Source organism: Mauremys mutica, chromosome 1, assembly GCF_020497125.1.
Source record: "Mauremys mutica isolate MM-2020 ecotype Southern chromosome 1, ASM2049712v1, whole genome shotgun sequence".
NCBI classification, from domain to species: domain Eukaryota; kingdom Metazoa; phylum Chordata; order Testudines; family Geoemydidae; genus Mauremys; species Mauremys mutica.
The window spans coordinates 305,207,741-305,228,189 of NC_059072.1; the positions used below are offsets into that span (position 1 = coordinate 305,207,741).

General features: G+C 40.8%; 1 protein-coding gene across 3 annotated transcripts in view; it reads left to right on the forward strand.

Moving 5' to 3' along the window:
• The window catches only part of LRCH1 (leucine rich repeats and calponin homology domain containing 1), a 247,150-nt gene that overhangs the window by 216,258 nt on the left and 10,443 nt on the right, over positions 1–20,449 (forward strand). For all 3 annotated transcript variants that reach the window (XM_045013584.1, XM_045013603.1, XM_045013592.1), the window contains one exon: positions 7,890–7,967. In XM_045013584.1, the coding sequence (XP_044869519.1) occupies positions 7,890–7,967 (78 nt within the window). The remainder of the gene's footprint in view (positions 1–7,889; positions 7,968–20,449) is intronic.

Consider the following 20,449-nt stretch of genomic DNA (forward strand, 5'->3'; position numbering starts at 1 on the left):
TCCCACAGTGCACCACTCTGTTGACGCTCTGGACAGCAGTCCGAGCTTGGATTCTCTGGCCAGCCACACAGGAAATGACCCGCGAAAATTTGAATTCATTTTCCTGTCTGGGCGGTTTGAATCTGACGTTCTGGTTGCACATCGGGGCGAGCTCCGCAGCACCTGCAACGATGCAGAGCTCTCCAGCAGAGGAGTCCGGGCAATCCCAGACTAGAAAGAGGTCCCCAGCATGGACTGACCGGGAAGTCCAGGATCTGATCGCTGTGTGGGGCGAGGAGTCTGTGCTCTCGGAGCTGCGCTCCAACAAGCGGAACGCGAAGACCTTCGAGAAGGTCTCTAAAGCCATGAAAGACAAAGGATACAGCCGGGATGCGATGCAGTGCCGCGTGAAAGTGAAGGACCTAAGACAAGGGTATCAAAAAGTCAGAGCGGCAAACGGACGCTCCGGAGCCCAGCCCCAGACATGCCGCTTCTACGAGGCACTGCATGCCATTCTAGGTGGGTCTGCCACCAGTGCCCCACCAGTGACGGTGGACTCCGAGGACGGAATAGTGTACCGGGACAGTTCCCCCTCCCTGTTCGCCGATGGGGAAGATGAGGAAGGGTCTTTAGAGGACGGCGCAGGCGACATGGAACCCACTCCCGCTTTCCCTGACAGCCAGGATCTCTTCATCACCCTCACAGAGATCCCCTACCAACCCTCCCCGCCCGTTAACCAGGACTCGGAATCAGGGGAAGGATCAGGCGGTAAGTGCAACACACGTATAAACATTTATTTTTTATAACATTGTTATAGAAAAAATAGAAACAGTATTTACAAAATTCTAAATATTAAACTATAATATATATTAAATTATATGAAGAGAAGGTCCACACAAATGGACTTTAAGAAATTCTAAATATTTACAAATTAAAACATTCTAAATATTAAACTATAATATATATTAAACTATATAAAGAGAAGGTCCACACAAATGGGGATAGAAAAATAGTCCTCTAGCGACATTTCTACGAAGGTGTCATTCAGTTCCTCGCAAAGCCTCCGCATGAGGTTCGTCGGAAGAGGTCGCTTGTTGGGCGCTCCGTGGAAGCAGACTCTTCCACGCCAGGACATCCGAATATAGAGTGGAACCATCGCCTCTACTAGCATTGCTGCATATGGTCCTGGTCTGTGCAGTGCGTCCCGTAACATGCGGTCTTTCTGGGCACGAGTGACCCGCCTCAGGGTGATCTCGGTCTGCAAATACTGCATCTAAGTAGGGCAATTAGTGTAGTGTTACTATTGTTAATGGTTTACAATTAGGTTGCATAACAATGACCCTCGCCTAACAGCCACGTGCGAGAGTCCACAGAGAACAAGCATGCATTGATCGTTCCCGTGCGCTGGCGGGAGGGGCTGCTAAAGGCTTATCCTTTCTGCTTTGCACATTGCCTTTAGCAGGAGAGCACAGCTAACCAGTAACTGATAAGCAGTATGTACTGTAAGGCTTACCAGGACTTTGTGCAAGAGGGATGCAGCTATCTTTCCTCGCTTGTGCGCTCTCCAGTGCAATGGCGCCGCCAATGAGAGCGTATTCCGAAATCTCGGACTAGTTCTGAGATCTCCTGAGACTTGGTTCCCTCTTTGGTCTTGTTAACTGAAACTGACTAGACTGTGTTTACTGTTGGCAAACATGTATGTGTTCAAGGAAATCACCTACTTTTTCACATCACACAGCTTCGGCTCCTTCCCGGACTGCCCCGCCATCCCCCTCGCAGAGGCTGGCTCGGATTAGACGCCGAAAGAAAAAGACAAGGGACGACATGTTCCAGGAACTGATGGCCAGCTCCAGAGCGGAGGCGGCAGAGCAGAGACAGTCGAGGGAGAGCCTGTGTCAGCAGCATCGCACACACCTGGAACGGGAGGATAGGTGGCGGCAGGAAGACCAGCAGGCGACTCAAACGCTGCTTGGTCTAATGAGGGAGCAAACGGAGACGCTCCGGCGCCTTGTAGATGTTCTGCAAGACCGCAGTCAGGAGGAGAGAGCCCCCCTGCAGTGCATCTGCAACCGCCCTCCAACGCCAAGAAGTCCTGTCCCCCCCTCACCCAAAGTGACAAGACGGAGGGGCGGTAGGGGCCGTGAGAACTGTCCCTGCACCGCAGCACACCGATAATGTTAGAGACAACTGTCGCGCTGTAAATTTGTACAAGCTCTTTCTTTACAGCATCAACCAGTCCCAACTCCAAGTTCAAACCCCCCACTGTGTATTACATTATTAAAAGCGGTTTGGTGTTACTGACTGTTTCCGTCACGTTTCTGGTGTCAGAAGACTGTCTGTTGTTCTGTGGGGGGGGGGGGGAATTGTAATGTCACTGCATAGCCCACAGTGCCATGCTACAGACTTGGCTGCAGGGTCAACTGCAGGGCACACACAGACTGCAGTCACTAGGCACCAGGGACAGTCTGTGTGGTGTATGCTGCCCCGGGTCTTTCCTTGATGTGTATGCTTGTGCAGGGTCCTGGTGCCTGACATCCCCGAATGTAAAGGCAGGCTTCCCTTCACATGCATTTGGACCGTAGTCACGATCCTCCCCGGTGCCACGAGCCCCAAAAAGAGACCTCATCCAGGGGCAGATACTCACCCTTCCCCCACACCCCTCCCCCCTTCCAACGCCCAAACCCACAGCCGTCATGGTAACCCCTATCCAAGGACAGCACCCCTCGCCCCTTCCTGCAAACCCACCCATCAGTGCACACCTTAACCAGCACAGAATGCTTCCATGTTTCAACGAATAAACAGAAATGCAAAGTCAACGAAAGATTTATTATTAATTACTAAAACATGTCCTTAGTTTTAAAACGTCCTTGGGAAGTGGGGAAAACTTGGTTTATGATCAGGCTCTCTTAAAATCAAGTGGACAGTCACAGGTTACCCTGCTCTGCGAGGAAACTCGCTTTCAAAGCCTCCCTGATGCATATCGCTTCCCGCTGGGATATTCTCTCAGCACGGGTGTCTGGCTGATCGTAAACAGCAGCCAGGCGATTTGCCTCAACCTCCCAAGCGGCCAAAAAGGTCTCGCCCTTGCTCTCACAGAGATTGTGGAGCACACAGCAAGCAGCAATAACTACGGGGATATTCTTTTCGCTGATGTCCGAGCGAGTCAGTAAGGTCCGCCATCTCCCCTTGAGACGTCCGAAAGCACACTCCACCACCATTCTGCACTTGCTCAGCCGGTAGTTGAAGAGTTCCTTTTCAGTGTCCAAGGCGCCTGTATAGGGCTTCATGAGCCAGGGCATTAGCGGGTAGGCCGGGTCCCCGAGGATCACTGTAGGCATCTGCACATCCCCAACCGTTATTTTGTGGTCCGGGAAGAAAGTGCCTGCCTGGAGGCGTCTAAACAGACCAGAGTTCCTGAACACACGCGCGTCATGAACCTTGCCCGCCCACCCGACGTTGATGTTGGTAAAACGTCCCCTATGGTCCACCACAGCTTGCAGCACCATTGAAAAGTAGCCCTTTCGGTTAATGTACTCGCTGGCCTGGTGGGCTGGTGCCAGGATAGGGATGTGAGTCCCATCTATAGCCCCACCGCAGTTTGGGAATCCCATCGCGGCGAAGCCATCTATGATGGCCTGGACATTTCCGACAGTCACTACCTTTGAGAGCAGTTGCTCAACGATTGCGTGGGCTACTTGAATGACAGCAATCCCCACGGTAGATTTGCCCACGCCAAAGTGGTTCGCTACTGACCGGTAGCTGTCTGGCGTGGCAAGTTTCCAGAGGGCTATGGCCACTCGCTTCTGCACAGTCAGGGCTGCTCGCATCCTTGTGTCCTGGCGCTTCAGGGCAGGGGACAGCAAGTCACACAGTTCAAGGAAAGTGCCCTTACGCATCCTGAAGTTTCGCAGCCACTCTGTGTCATCCCAGACCTGCAGCACTATGCGGTCCCACCAGTCTGTGCTTGTTTCCCGGGCCCAGAATCGCCGTTCCACACCATGAACTTGACCCATTGCCACCATGATCTCCACTGCCCGGCGTACCCTGCTTTGTGAGAGGTCTGCGCCACTCTCCTCACCGTGCTGCCGGAGCCTCCTCGCCCGGTTTCTCAGCATCTGACTGTGGAAGAGGTGGACGATAATGTGCGAGGAGTTGACAACGGCCATAAGTGCAGCGATGATCGCAGCGGGCTCCATGCTCGCAGTGCTGTGGCGTCCACGCTGTAACCGACCAGAGAAGGGCGCGAACAGATTTCCCGCCGGCGCTTTCAAGGAAGACAGGGAGGGCGGGATTGACGGTTCAATGACGACACATTTTTCCCCCCAGCATGCATTGGGGGGAAATCCCACAATTCAAATGGGCAGCGGGGAGTGCGGGAACTGTGGGATAGGTTCCCACAGTGCACCGCTTCCAAAGTCGAAGCTGGCCCCGTGAATGTGGACTAAGAAGTTCGAATTTGTGTATTTAGTATGGATACACAAATTCGACTTATTAAGGTCGAATCCACAAATTCGACTTAAGTAGATTCGAAATAGTCCTGTAGTGTAGACAAGCCCACAGATAGGACAGAAGAGAAACATATGAACTAGTCCAGCAATCTTTGACTCCCTAAAGACACTAGGGCATATGGATCTGATTGCAGGACCAGGGCCATCAAGGATTTTTTGTACCAAATCTACTTGCGTACACTTTTTTCAAACTTAATTTCCTTTTCTTTTCAACTTTCTTCTGGATTTTTCCTGTATTTATGGAAGACTTGGTTTCCCTTAGTGGGGACATTTCTGTTCTAGATTTCTGATGTCACTTTGATTCTAAAGAGGTTTCCTGTATTTTCAAAATACGATGCATAAAGTTGTGCAGTTTTTCCGAGTGTACCTCTAGTTAAATGTTTGTTAAATAAAGCCTTATCTTTAATTCTGAGAGAGGCATGCTGATTTTAAAGGTGATCTGCTAAGGCTTTTAAGAGTATAGATTTTAACAAAAAACAAGGAGTTTTCAATCGTGGCTAAAAAAATGTATCCCTTTCATAAGAACGGCCATACTGTCTCAGACCAATGGTCCATCTTCTGACAGTGGCCAATGCCAGGTACCCCAGAGGGAATGAACAGAACAGGTAACCATCAAGTGATCCATCCCCTGTCGCCCATTCCCAGCTGCTGGCAAACAGAGGCTCGAGACACTTCGGAGCTAATAGCCATTGATGAACCTATCTTCCATGAATTTATCTAAATCTTTTTTGAACCCTGTTATAGTCTTGGTCTTCAGAACGTCCTCTGGCAAAGAGTTCCACAGGTTGACTGTGCGTTGTGTGAAAAAATACTTCCTTTTGTTTGTTTTAAACCTGCTGCCTCTTAATTTCATTTGGTGACCCCTAGTTCTTGTGTTATGAGAAGGGGTAAATAACACTTCCTTATTTACTTTCTCCACATCAGGTATAATTTGATAGACCTCTAGCATATCTCACCTTAGCCGTCTCTTTTCCAAGCTGAAAAGTCCCAGTCTGATTAATCTCTCCTCATATGGATGCTGTTCCATACCCCTAATAATTTTTGTTGCCCTTTGCTGTACCTTTTCCAATTCCACTATATCTTTTTTAAGATGGGGTGACCAGATCTGCATGCAGTATTTTAGATGTGGGCGTACCATGGATTTATATAGAGGCAATATGATATTTTCTGTCTTATTATAGATCCCTTGCCTAATGATTCCTAACATTCTGTTAGCTTGTTTGACTGCCACTGCACATTGAATGGGTGTTTTCAGAGAACTATCCACAATGACTTCATTCTTGAGTGGTAACAGCTAATTTTGACCCCATCATTTTATATTTTCAGTTGTTGGTTTTAAACCACTTGATTCTTGTCATGTCACATTTCACTGCAGAGACTCGCAGAATAGACAAGACCTGAATTTCCAAGGCTAAAGGTTGTTCTTAGTGTTTTACAAAACACTTTCAGGCTTTGCTGACACATAGTTAACCTCAAGAAGAAATGTTCTGGAGAATGCTAGGCAGCTAATGTCTCTTTTGGTGCTGATAAATTTTCAGTTTAAAGGTCAGGAATATCATTATCACTTCTTTCTGTTAAAGTAGGGAAATAATGGATTGGCTTTGGTGACATAGAATGCCACTGTAAGAGGTTTGATAGTCTTGAGTCAGACAAATAGGACAAAGAATGCATCATATTATAGGAATCTTTGAAATTCTAAAATACTAAGGAAGTAATTGTAAAAATGAATTGGAAGGTTTTTAATTAAAAATAGATATGATAAAAGACCCAATGTAAAAAATATAGAAACAACATTATAGAGTTTGTACAACTTTTCTTAATGTATGTTGAAATCATATATCAAGTTCTCATAATATCCAAAAATTAAATGTGAAAGAACTGTGATTCCCTTTATACACATCCTAAAACAGCCTGCGATGTTTGGGCTGTAAAATTCCCATTTGAGAAGTATTACCACATCTTCCAGGTAAGCCAGTCTTCCACTGCATGTGATTATTAGAGGGGACAGATTTTCAGAACTTTGCAAGCCAGACTTTCATGTGCACAAACTGAGCCCAGTAGTGAGTTGGATGCACTCCCGATTTCAGAACTAGAGACTGGACATGCACAAAAGTAAGTGCACCCAAAAGCTGCACGTTTGTAAAGTGGCCTCCTGAAAAATTAAGGAGCAGCGAACTAAGGCCATCTTAATTCCGAATGAGAGCATCCACATGAGGGTTTAATATGTTTATATTTATGCATATTATCTTCATCACTTTAATTAATTCATTTTCTCTTTCCTGAATGTCCTTGCATAAATGAGGCCTGATCTGAGAGTGTATAGGCTGAGTGGGCCAGTCACTACATGGTCATCCAATGGAAGTTAAGAGATAGTGATTGGCATGGGAGACTCTCAGTGCAGCTGAGCCAGATGAGAGTGACACAGAGAGAGACAGGCTGATATTGAGAGGGAGAAAAGAGAGCATAGAAGGGAAGTTTTATGGTATGTAGCACATTTCAGAAGAACATGGAAGCAAATTCCACTTCAGAGTCGGTAATGCATTGTGAACGTCATTACTAAAAATTCCTACTACTAATAACGTGCATTAGTAAGGAGAACATATACCCAACTCAAAGAACTGCATTAACAGCAGAATTGCAAAACACAGAGAAATAAAAATGAATGAAAACCAGGACAATTTTATGAATTTTAAAAAGCAGAAAAAAAACCTAAACTACAAAAACACAATGGGAAAGGAAAGGTTTCCACACTCTTATTTCTTAGCATCTTTCTGGAGGTTTATAGACCATCTGAGAGTGTCCTCTGACCGGCTGCTGAGATAGGTCGCAGCATGAGTTGGCGTATATCTACACTGCAATTAAATAGCTTTGGCTGGCCCATGTTAGCTGACTTGGGTAGCGGGGCTGTAAAATGGTAGTGCCGATGCTCGGGCCAGAACTCAGGCTTTGAGACCCTCCCTTTGTGGGGGTCCCAGAGGTCAGGCTCCAGCCCAAGCATCTAGACTGCAGTTTTACAGTCCCGTAGCCCAAGCCCTATGAGCCCGAGTCAGTTGACAGAGTCCAGCTGTGGATGTTTAATTGCAGTGTAGTCATACGCTTGGAGGCTTATGGAGTGCACTGGCCTCCTCCACTGTTGTTGTGCCCTTGCCAGTGCCATAGAGGTCACTGCCATGGTGGATGGGTGGTGGCAGGGAGACATCGTGGCACGAATAGACTCGTACATTGGCGGTTCAGTATGTCAGCTATTAGATGTTGATCATTTCCTAATTTATTTTTTCAGGAACAGCCTCACCTAAATATTGCATCAGCAGTAGAAACGTCATTTAATAGACAGAATTTTATGATGACTACTGTACATTATTAGCTTCTGTCACATTAATCTATGGTCTCTTGTTCTTGCAGCCTAAACTTAGCATGGCCAAATGCAGGAGAAATGTGGAAAACTTTCTGGATGCATGTAGGAAACTGGGTATACCAGAGGTAATTTTTAATTATGTCCATCAATATCGTGTGACCTAAAACACACCAAAAAGCATAAATTGTGTGTTGTTTTACAGTTGAAGGCTCTTTATTTTATATATCACTAAAATTATTCATCTTATTTTATGAAATATTACAGTAGAACATTTACACCCTCATTCAACAATGCACTTATGTATACTCTTAGCTTTAAGAACATGAATTGTCCTATTAAGGTGTTCATGTGAGATATTCACAAGTTTATAGTCCTACCATCTTTAGTGAGATTATTCTGATTAAAGGCATTGCTGGATTGGGGTCTAATTCCCCTCATGACTAAGAAATGACTGAATTTTGTGAATTAGAAAACTCAGCAATAAAACAAGTATAATGTATAACAAAATGGATAATAGTCATTTTTGAAAACATGCCTGTTTTGCCATAGATAGGTAGATAAGAGTATTTTCAGTTATCTCAATACCTCCTTATATTTCCTATAGAAAATAACTAGTAAATACATCAAGTAGTTATTAGTTTTATATAAGGAAAAAATAGCAAGTTTTTAAAGAATGATAACTGTGTTTTACTTGGTGCTTTTATTTTACAAGCTTAGTTTAGTTTAAAGTATTTATATTTTATACTATATTATTATATATTTTGTAGTACATTTTGTCAAAGAAATTGGTAATATAAGATCTCAGCACTCTGTTACATTTTTGCTGAGATGTAAGGAGAGGAATGTACAGATTAGCAAAATGCAAATGAGTGAGGTTCTACTGTGATGTTAAAATATCATTGTAGAAATGACAAAATGGAGTAAACTCAAGAAAGTTTAAGATTTTACATTTTCAGGTTTCTATAGAGAATGCCAGTAGTCCATATTCTGAAAAAAATTACACTGGAGTAACTCATTCTGATACAATTTTTAGTTACTCTGGATTTACACTGATGCAGTTTAGATCAGAATCTGTTCCAGTATCTAAAAACATGTCTGATATAATTAAAGACAATTTCGTTTCAAGCAATTGGCCTTCAGTATGAGGAATTAGTTTGTGTACAAACTAATTTTTAATGCAGGAAAATATAAAACTACAAACATAAAACTGTACATTACTTAATGTTGTCATTGTATTTTTGCCAACAGTATAACTAAGGCTCAGAGAGCACTTTTATTTTAAGGTTTACTTTCAGGAGTCTAAAAACATGTTTAGTTTTGTTTTTACTTTGGGATGAGACTTGAATACAAAGTTCTTAAATTATGAAAGGATTCCTTTTTCAGAATGTGAAGAAATTCATTAGTCTGACCTCTATTTGAAGGACAGGAAAACAAACAGTGTTTTTTCCCGTTCTGCAATTTGAAGAGGGATTGGGAGGGAGGATTGTTCTTATAACTACAGTGAATTTCTGTTAAAATTAAATTTTGTAATTCATAGTGTTATGAACTAGGTCTCTGTTTTAAAAATGATTATATTGGCCAGCTGTTAGAGTTGTTTAACGCACAGTAACTTCTTTCATAAAGTTATGTAATGTAAAATATTCATGATAATATTAGAATGGCTGCATATTGTGGGCTAAAAGATTAGTTTCAGAAATCAGATGGCATATCTCCCTGTCATGAGAATATTGTGTCAAAATGTATGCAGCCTGTGTGTGGAATGTTTAGTGAGATGTGAGCCACCCTTTGATGCACTCATAATCAAGAGTTGCCAGGAAGTGGCCTTTTGGGGGAAGGGAGAGGAGGAAGGTGGCTGTTTTTTAATTGGGTCTTTTAAAAAAAGAAAATCAATTGCCATAAAAATATCCAAGGAGCAGTATATTAACATGAGATCCCTTGAATGCCACAGCACAGTGTGACAAGCTCAGATGAGGCAATAATCTTAAATCTGAATTTCCTTGTTAAATTGCAGTAAATCAGTTTACTGGGTAACAACAATTATTGTTGTTTTAATGTTAGTGAGCAAGCAGAGACGGCACGTAACTGTTGATAGTGTTGGGGCACAATTTAAAGGTTCTGGTGGTATGCAGTGGGGTTCATGGCAAGGCATATAAACCCTGGGAGAAATCTGTGGGTGGGAGGCACATGCCCCACCTGCCCCCACCCTCCATGCATCGCCTCTGTGAGTAAGGGTTTACATTTGTTTTTCTCTTTGCAGCTTTCAATTAAATATAAACTTCCTCTGCTAATATTGCAGACTTGTTATAGATTTTTGGCGCCATTTGACTAACTGTTTGTATATTGCATGTTTTCATAGAGGGTTAAACAAAGGGTCAGATCTCATAAATCTAAATAAACAAACATTAGTTCCTACCCATATAAAATTTAATTCACTTAAATATCAAGTATATTTGTTTCAGGTTTTAATTTATAAGAGATTTATAAGTGAAATTCTGTAAGAGAATTCAGGCTTACTAAGCATGGATGGCAACTGACAAATTTACTGCTATACTTTGTGGAAAATGCATTGTGTTTCAGAACTTAGATGAGTGAAAGTGTTTGGAGTTTGCTGTGTGTTAGTGAGTGAGAGAGAGAAAATGTTGGAAACAAAGATCAGTGGTAGGTAGATATGATTGTGTGAGTAGCTAGCAGGACGCCAAAGCCCAGATAGATCAAGAATCTATCTAGGAACAATATGCTGTAAAAGTGCCGAGAAAGACATTCTCCACTTTCTAACATTTGCATGTATGTTGATTGTTCTTATATAGCCTAACAGTCTCAGGAGAATCCAGCAATAGGAGTACAGCATTTGCAATGAATTGTTTTCTTTTCTGAACAGATTACCGCTAAGCTCCAGCCCTTTCTTGGCAGCACCTCTGTCTACTAACACACACCACAGAGTAGCTTTTCTCATGTTATTCCAATCACATTAAGAGATGTCTCTGGAGGGAAAGTGGGTGATCTGGGATGGGCTGAATGCTGTTTCAGTACAAGAGGGTGATCAAAATGGAAGATTTTACAGATGTTTAAACAGAAGGGGGCTATCAGTGGACTGAGGCGGCGTGCTATTTAGTGGTAGTGCTGAAGGGAACTCCAGAACCATATGCTCACTGAGCTTCATGACTGACCTTGAGACAAGTGTAGCATGAAGGTGCAAACATGCAATGTGATTTGGAGGATGATAATTTTACAGGAGGGTGAGTCCTGGGTTTCAGCTTTTTCAGCCCCCAGTTGATGGTGAGAGATTGTTGAGTGTCACAAAAGGATTCTCCAAAGATCTTGCCAAGGTCCTTGAGCAAAACAAAGGAATTCAGGACATACAGTATTTTAAATCAGTGGCTCTCAACCTTTCCAGACTATTTTACTGCTTGAACGAGTCTGATTTGTCTTGCGTACCCCCAACTTTCACCTCACTTAAAAACTACTTGCTTACAAAATCAGACATAAAAATACAAGTGTCACAGCACACTGTTACAGAAAAATTGCCGATTTTCTCATTTTTACCATATAATTATAAAATTAAATCACTTGTAATATAAATATTGTACTTACATTTCAGTGTATAGTAGTATATGGAGCAGTATAACCAAGTCATTGTCTGTATGAAAATTTAGTTTGTACCAACTTCGCTAGTGCATTTTATGTAGCCTGTTGTAAAACTAGGCAAATATCTAGACGAGTTGATGTACCCCCTGGAAGACCTCTGTGCACCCCCAGGGGTGAACATACCCCTTGTTGAGAACCACTGTTTTAAATGAATAAACAGGCAGGGGAAAAACAGAGTCCATCTTTGTACGTAAAAGCTCACTTTTTTGCTTTGAAATTCACCTTTAATATTAATATATGTATGAACATACTGTTGAGGTACTCAGTCATCTGCCCACAGCATTTAGCCTGTCAGGAGTGCTCAGCATTATAAGGACACTTACAGGTCAACAAATTTGGAAGTTTTGTCTTGACACAAAGTAAAATATGTCTAGGATTCGATGTATAATGTGATTGTAGTATAATCATATCAGGGACAAAAGAGAGATACAGAAGGAATGCAGAGGGGAAATCTAATGAATATCTTAGATGTGTGTATACTAATGCAGGAAATATGGGGAACATACAGGAAGAATTAGAAATACTAATGAATAATCACAATTACAACATAATTGGCATCGCAGAGACTTGGTGAGATAATTCATATGACTGGAATATCGGTATAGAAGGGTAGAGCTTATTCAGGAAGGACAGGCTGAGAAAAAAGGGAGGCGGTGTAGCCATTTATATCAAAGATGTATATGCTTGCACTGAGATTGAGATAGAAGTTGGAGGCAGACCTTTTGAAAGTCTCTGGGTAAGGATAAAAAAACTAGGGTGATGCCATGGTAGGGGTCTCCTACAGACCACCTAATCATGAAGAAGAGATGGATGAGGCTTTTTGGAACAACTAACAAACTCATCCAAAGCACAGGACTGGGTAGTGATGGGTGACTTCAACTATCAAGACATCTGTTGGGAAAATAACACAGCGGGGCAGAGATTATCCAACAAGTTCATGGAGTGCCTTGAAGACAACTTTTTATGGCAGGAAGTGTGGAGAAAGCAAGTAGGGGAGAACCTGTTCTAGATTTGATTCTGACAAATAGGGAGGAACTGGTTGAGATTTGAAGGTGAAAGGTAGCTTGTGTGAAAGTGAACATGAAATGAGAGATTTCATAATTCTAAGGAATGGTAGGAGGGAAAACAGTAGAATAAAGACAATGGATTTCAAGAAGGTAAACTTTAGCAAAAGGGGGTTGCAAGCCTATTGTAGGGGGGTCTTAGTATTGGTATCCTTAATTCTGCACTGCCTTCAGAGCTGGGCACCCAGCCAGCAGCCGCTGCTCTCTGGCTGCCCAGCTCTGAAGGCAGCGCCGTCAGCAGCAGCAGCACAGAAGTAAGGGTAGCAATACTGCAACCTCCCTTACAATAACCTTGCGACCCCCGCCCCATACACACACACACACACACACCCCTCCTTTTTGGGACAGGATCCTTACACTTACAACACCATGGAAATGTCAGCTTTAAATAGCTGAAACCATGAAATTTATGATTTTTAAAATTCTATGCCTATGAAATTGACCAAAACAGACCGTGAATTTGGTAGTGCCCTACCTATAGTATAAGGTAAAAGTACACAAAATACCAGATTTCACAAGGGAGACTCCTATCAATGGTTCACAGTCAATCTGGAAAGGCATATTGAGTGGGATCCTGCAGGGATCTGTCCTGGGTCCAGTTCTATTCTATTATCTTCATAAATTATTTGGATAATGGCATAGATGGTATGCTTACAAGGTTTGTGGAAGATACCAAACTGGGAGGGGTTGCAAGAACTTTGGAGGACGCTATTAGAATTCAAAATGATTTTGAGAAACTATAAAAATGATCTGAAATAAATAGGATGAAATTCAATAAGAACATGTGCAAAGTATTACACTTAGGAAGGAACAATCATTTGCACACATACAAAATGGGAAATGACTGCCTAAGGAGGAGTACTACAGAAAAGCATCTGGGAGTTCTACTGCATCGTAAACTAAGTATGAGTTTACAGTGTAATACTGTTGCAAAAAAAGCGAAAATCATTCTGGGATGTGTTGTCAGCAAGACTCAAGAAATAATTCTTCCACTTTACTCTGTACTGACAAGGCCCGAGCACCACATTTCGGGAAAGATGTGGACAACGTGAACAAAGTCCAAAGGAGAGCAACCAAAATGGTGAAAAGGTTTAGAAAACATGATATACGAGGAAAAATTGAAAAAATTAGGTTTGTTTAGTCTGGAAAAGAGAAGACTGAGGGAGAACATAAGTCTTCAAATATGTAAAAGGTTGTTATAAAGAGAAGGGTGATAAATTGTTCTCCTTAACTACTGAGGGCAGGACACGAAATGTTGGGCTTAAATTCCAGTGAGGGAGATTTAAGTTAGACATTAGGAAAACCTTCCTAACTGTAAGGGTATTAAAGCCCTGGAACAGATTACCTAGGGAGATTGTAGAAGCTCCATCATTGGAGGTTTTTAAGAAAAAGACAAACACCTGTCAGGTGGTAACTGGACTAGATGATCTGTCTAGGTCCCATCCAGTCTTACATTTCTATGGTTCTATTATCCAGATTTAAATGTTCTTTTGGAATTGGTTGCATAAATATGCCCCAGAATGTAAGATGTCTTTAATACAAACAAAACAACATTAAGCCTACCTAGTATCTTTACGACTGCAAAATAATCTTCAAAACATGAAGTGAATGTTAACCCATGCAGTAGTGGCTGTCAGTCTTCAGACAGTTTGAAACAGTAGCTTTGAGACAAGTATAAACTGTCCCCATTAGTCTCAATGGGATGTTAACTCTGATACGTAATGAAGGCAAATTGTTTACCATTTCACAGCTGATCATTTTAGCAGAATCAAGCAATTGTAATTTGCCATCGCCGTTGGATGTAGGTAATGGAACAGGTGTCAAGCAGCAGTTAGTTGCTGTTAAAGTTTGATCTTATAACCAATCTGTTAGTTGTTTTCACTGCTACAGCTATATTTGCACCCCCCCAGTTTTCCACTCACACTCGTATTCTGACCAGTTGCCTCACCAGTTTGTTCCAGAGACTTTCATGGAGTTGCAATGCAATTATATCAGGTATGGATTTTTCCCACTGTGCTAGGCAATATATGCTATTTGGACTGTGGTATAGTATGTTGTTAAAATCTTACCTACCTAGGAAACTCTAGAGTTATTTATCATATAGTACATACACATAAGTATGCATTCTTTCATGCAATTCTGAGTACATACCATTGAGATTTTATTTTTAGGAATTAAAATATTATGGGCTTGGTTTTCAAAACTGTGCACCTGATTTGTTTGCGCAATTTACTGCAGATGCATGAATAATCAGAGGAGCTTGTGCACGTAAACAGCCAGTTATGTGATTAAGCTTCCATATCTATCTACTCTATCTGGAAACTGCATGATCCATTTAGGCATGCAGCTGCACATACGTTTAAAAAATCACGAGTAACTGGGACAATACCTGTGCTTAGATTTTTAGTTGTTACTACTACTAATCGTGCTTTTAATGAGGAGAGCAGAATGTTTGAAATTGTTGATTATCCAAGCATAATGTTGTACCCTTTAGCTATATGATTGTTTCATTTTAGTATTTTAGTTTCATATCAAATTCACATCATAGTCACTAAAATTGTGATAACTTAGGTGGAAATACTATATTTAGTTATTGAAAAGAAAGAGAATATTGTATCCTGAGCTCCTGTTCAGAAGCACTAGATGGCATCTATAATATGAAAGATTCTACCTAGTACCAGCAGGGGAAAATGGTCTATCATGCTTGAAATATTTACTAATTTGAGAAGTATTTACTTTGCATATTCAAACACTTATAGAGCAAATAAATTTGCAGAATAGTCAGGCTCTTCTCAGGCTTGGTCTGATTTCACCAGTTTAAACACTAAACAGCAGTTCTTGTAGGAAATTCCCTTTGCATGCTTTGGCAACTTCTGCATGATTTCTTTTCTTGAATACTCTTCCATTAGCAAGTCTCTGGTCAGCAAATTCCTCACTGTCTGTAAAATTAGACCTATTACCAGCTGCTTTCATTCTTTAGTAACTCTGAAATTACTTCTTTCCAGTGTGCTCCAAAGGTGTCTATTGCCATAAAAAAAAAAAAAAGCAACATCCTTGTTTAAAATTATATGAAATTACATTAATTTAGCTTCAAAATATTTTGGGGTTTTTTTTAATTGGGTATGTTTTTGACAAGTATGAAATTAGTCTGTTGTACTCTATTAAAAAGCTAATACAATGTTTATTAGTTTTATTAGTGTCTTCGGTAAAACATATATTTCATATCTGCGTTAGTGAGATTTTGGTTTTATCAGGTTCTGTGCTCAAAAATGAGCATTTCAAGTTCACAAGTCTGTGGATTTTATATTTCTTTAAATCTGATATTTTAATTCAGATTTACAAATGAAACTTAGTATTGGTTTTAAACTCTGTGTGTGTCCCTCTTTTTTTCTAAATTCAAGTACTGTTCCTTTGGGATTTATATGACATTTGAATCTGGAGTTAGAAGCATGCTTCTACTCTGAAAAGTGACTGTATAAAAATGGCTCCACCATCACTAATCAGATCTTTTCTTTGTGTATATTCAGTATTGCATTGATTGCTTGAGTAACAAAATTAAGTTTTTACAGCTTTCTACTCCTGTGAAAGTTAGAGCCAGCAATGGTAAGAGAGAACGAGGTGAATTCTCTTCCTTCTTGTATCTCATCACCACAGTTGCTTACTGAGGCCTGGTTTGCACATAAAATTTAGGTTGACATAGCTACATCTCTCAGGGGGTGTGAAAAATCCACACCTCTGAGTGATTTAGCTTTGTGTACCTAACCCCCAGCGTAGATGCAGCAAGGTCAACAGAAGAATGCTTCTGTCGACCTAACTACCATTGCTCAGCGAGATAGTGTTTCTGCTCTGTCAGAAATAACCTTTCCATCAGTATAGGCTGCATCTACACTATGAGCTTAGGCATAAGCCTACAGCACCATAGCTATGCCAGTATTGTCCCCGTAGTGCAGACATGACCTAAGTTTCAATCAGTGACATCAGTGCAAACCTACTGATATTTACTGAGCTGTCATAGGTGTAACTGAAGGCCTGAGCAACACCTTTATTACTGATGATGATTTGCAGAGAGGAAAGATCCCAGATTGACTTTATGATCCCAGGTTGAAAGTGCAAGCCTGAAGATTAGAAAAAAAACCCAACTCTCTACTAGCAAATTTGCTCTAGAAACTTTTGATACGCAATAACCATGGATTCTGTGGGGCAAGTTCTGTAGACAAGTTTCCCTACAGAAATTCTGCATAGTCATTTCTCAGAGTAGAAGAGCTCTTCAATGCTTTTGAAAATTTAATAATTAATTAAGACTACATTGTGAAGCTTGATAGCATTAAAGTATTTTAGACCGCTAAGCCTGCAGATTTTTCATGTTTTATTATTATATAGTAGGAATTCTTTTCCTTTAATAGCTGAATATAGTTGGCCCAGAACAAGTTGGAACTTACTTCTGAAATGGGGTTCTGTCTTTCCTATATCTTACACAACTTAATTTTTTTTAATGATACTCTTACTTACATGTATACATTGAGTTGAGTATTGATAGTGCGTTTGTGTGTAAAGGAGATTGGAGTAAAAATACACATCATATTGTTTTCATCTTCCAAAATTTAAAATGATCAGTGTGCACTTTGGGTTTCATTTTGTGTAATGATAAACGAATATCATACCTGCTTATCGGGAATATCATTGCTCAGTACAATTTTCTTAATGCAACAAGTTGCTTGGATGTTTGTATTCCAATTTAAATAGCTACATATGGGCATTTATATCTTCCAAAAATGTATGAATAGCCTAGCTTCACGTTTTTAATTTTAAAATTTTAAATAAGGAGCCGTAAACTCCTTAGTTTGGAAATTTTCTTAAACTAATCAGTATCATTTCTGTTTCTTTCAATTTTCATCCCAGAGTACCAGCCAAAGTAAACAATTTAATCACCAGATTTTAAGGTGCATGTGATGTTAGGTAAACAATTGTATATATATTCATAACAATTTATTTTTTAGTGTGTTTTCCTGAGATTTCAGTATCATGGTTTGTCTCAACTGCTAAGAGAACTTTCTTGCTTTTATAGGGGCCTGTTCTTGCAAAATCTTAATCATGCAATTAGTTCCGTTTAAGTGATTAAGTGATTGAATGGCCCTACATCTATAAAGGTTTGCAGGATAGAGCTCTTAGCTTGCACTGTATATTTGTGCTAGTGTTTCGATATTGTTTGATAGCTTAATTATTTAGAGGAAACAAAAGTAAGATGGTGCATGTAGTAAATTAAGGGAATAATTGAAAGAAACAATATATTCCTACATATTTATACTCGTAATAGAATACTGTAATACTTTATCAAACTCTATCTTTTTGTATTTTTAATTTTATGCACTGTTTTTTTCTGTTCTAATGGCTGCCCTTCGGGATAGGCTGACCTCTGCTCTCCGTATGACATCCTGCAGTCGGATATTCGTCACATTCGAAAGACTGTTGACACTCTGCTGGCCCTCGGGGAGAAAACCCCACAATCAACTTCTACCTTTCGCTCCTGGGATCTAATAGGCTTTTGTCTTTTCCACATACTTTTTATAGTCTTGATGTACATAACTTATCACTGGAATGCGCTAACAGCATAACCTGTTTGCATGTGCATACAAACTTTCTGCTTTATCTCTGACACATTACAGGTACTTTAATTTCCTTCCTTTGTCTCACAAACTTCCACCCCCTGTAACCTCTCTATTAATTTCTTGACTAGAGGTAGCAGAATCTTGAATTGATTGTAGAGGGAAACCCGCCCCTCACGTCCCCAACCCTAGCTTAAATGCATACATGTATCTTGATTTTGCAGCTTGTTTCCTTCCACACTGCCTGGGTTGCTCACAGATTGTGGAGATGCAGTAAACTGCATCTATACCATTTTGGGCTGTGGTCTCATCAGATCTTAAGCAGCACTGAGCCTGGTCAGTGTTTGGAGGTGAGAACCCAAGGAACACCCAGGTGCTGAAGGAAGTGATACCGGCATTTCAGAAGATGGCGGTATTCTCTTTGAGTATGTGTTATGTTTGTTAGAGGTGCCATCTTCCAAATGAAGAATAGAAACCATGGTCCTTAGCACTTGTTGTAAGAGTGAGTGTTTACTCTGGTGTTTTGGTCAAAGTCCAGTTTGTGGTCATTACAATCCCCCTAAATTTTTTTCTCCAGTTTCTTTTGGAAACAGTAATCTTCTCTTTCCCTGTCAAACTGTGTAGTGTTGCTGTCCGTTTTTAAATACATTCCACGTTCCATGCCAAATTACAAAGAACTCAGAATTTGTAAGGGAACTCAGGGTCTTTCAGGATGAAGGTAATGGAGACAACATGGTGCAGGGAGTGGGTACTGGCAGACCTAGGCTTTGTCACTGTCTCTGCCACTGATTCTTTCTGTGACATTGGGCAAGTTACATAATATTCTTATCTGTTTCCTCATTTATAAAAACAGGGATGATAATATTCTGTAACACATCTGAGAAGACTTCTTTAACAATATGTAGAGATGTTTATTTAGTTGTTTTCCCTTCACTTTGAGATCTACAGATGAAAAGCTTTATATACATGCTAATTATTTCATATTATGAAATGTAAACATAAATTATGTCACTAAAATATCAGTTTAGCTAACCTAAGTATACCAATCCCCTGAATACATAAATATACTCATTTAGGAATTCCTCTTAGGGTTTGTAACTATAACTAAGGTCAGCTCTACACTGGAGAGGTAGGTCAACCCAGAGACGTTGCTCAGGGGTATGAAAAATCCACATCCCTGAGCAACATAGCTAAACCCTCAACCCTGGTATAGACTATGTGAAGTCAACAGAAGAATTCTTCCCTTGACTTAGCTATTGCCTCTTAAGAAGCGGATTAACTACAGTCACAGAAGAACCCCTCCCATCACTGTAGTGAGTGTCTACACCATGGGTCGGCAACCTTTCAGAAGTGGTGTGCCGAATCTTCATTTATTCACTCTAATTTAAGGTTTTGCGTGCCAGTAATACATTTTAACATTTTTAGAAGGTCTCTTTCTATAAGTCTATAATATATAACTAAACTATTGTTGTATGTAAAGTAAATATGTTTTTTAAAATGTTTAAGAAGCTTCATTTAAAATTAAATTAAAATGCAGAGCCTCCCAGACCGGTGGCCAGGACCCGGGCAGTGAGAGTGCCACTGAAATTCAGTTAATGTGCCGCCTTCGGCACGCATGCCATAGGTTGCCTACCCCTGGTCTACACTGAAGTACTACAGCAATGCAGCTGTAGCATTTCTAGTGAAGACAAAGCCTACGTTGTTGTTCTCCAAACATTCATTTGTTAGACCTACAGTACCAGACTCCTCTTTTCCACAGTTGTTAATGATAATATATAACATTATTATAGACATTTGATCACTATACATCAAGGCTGAGTAAAATATACCTTCAGCTTCCACATAATAAAGACTGTAATGTTTCTGTAGATTATAAATCTCAGCATAATGCAAAAGTGAAACAGAACGGACTGCCCTTCTCTTACAAGTCAAGTATCCCCACCTGAATTGAGGAATAAAGGGTGAAAATGGCTTAAAGATACAATACATATCTGATGCATCTTCTTCAGAGTGCTTCAGAAGTCTGTCCCTATGCTGTTCCTCATAGTATTGTACTCAGAATACCCACCACTCCGAACGTTGGAAATTATAGTGTTTCTCCACCTTAGGGCTATTCTCCATAATGGGAATTCATCTACATAGACTTGGTGCACTCTGCTTTTTAGGTGCTGAATATCTGCCCCCTATGTTAAAAGCAGCGTGTGCTGTGATATGCCCACATATCCCATTTACAGATTGTGATTTTATATCTGCTCCTTCTACATGTTCTTCCCATTGATACCAGGGGTTTTCCCA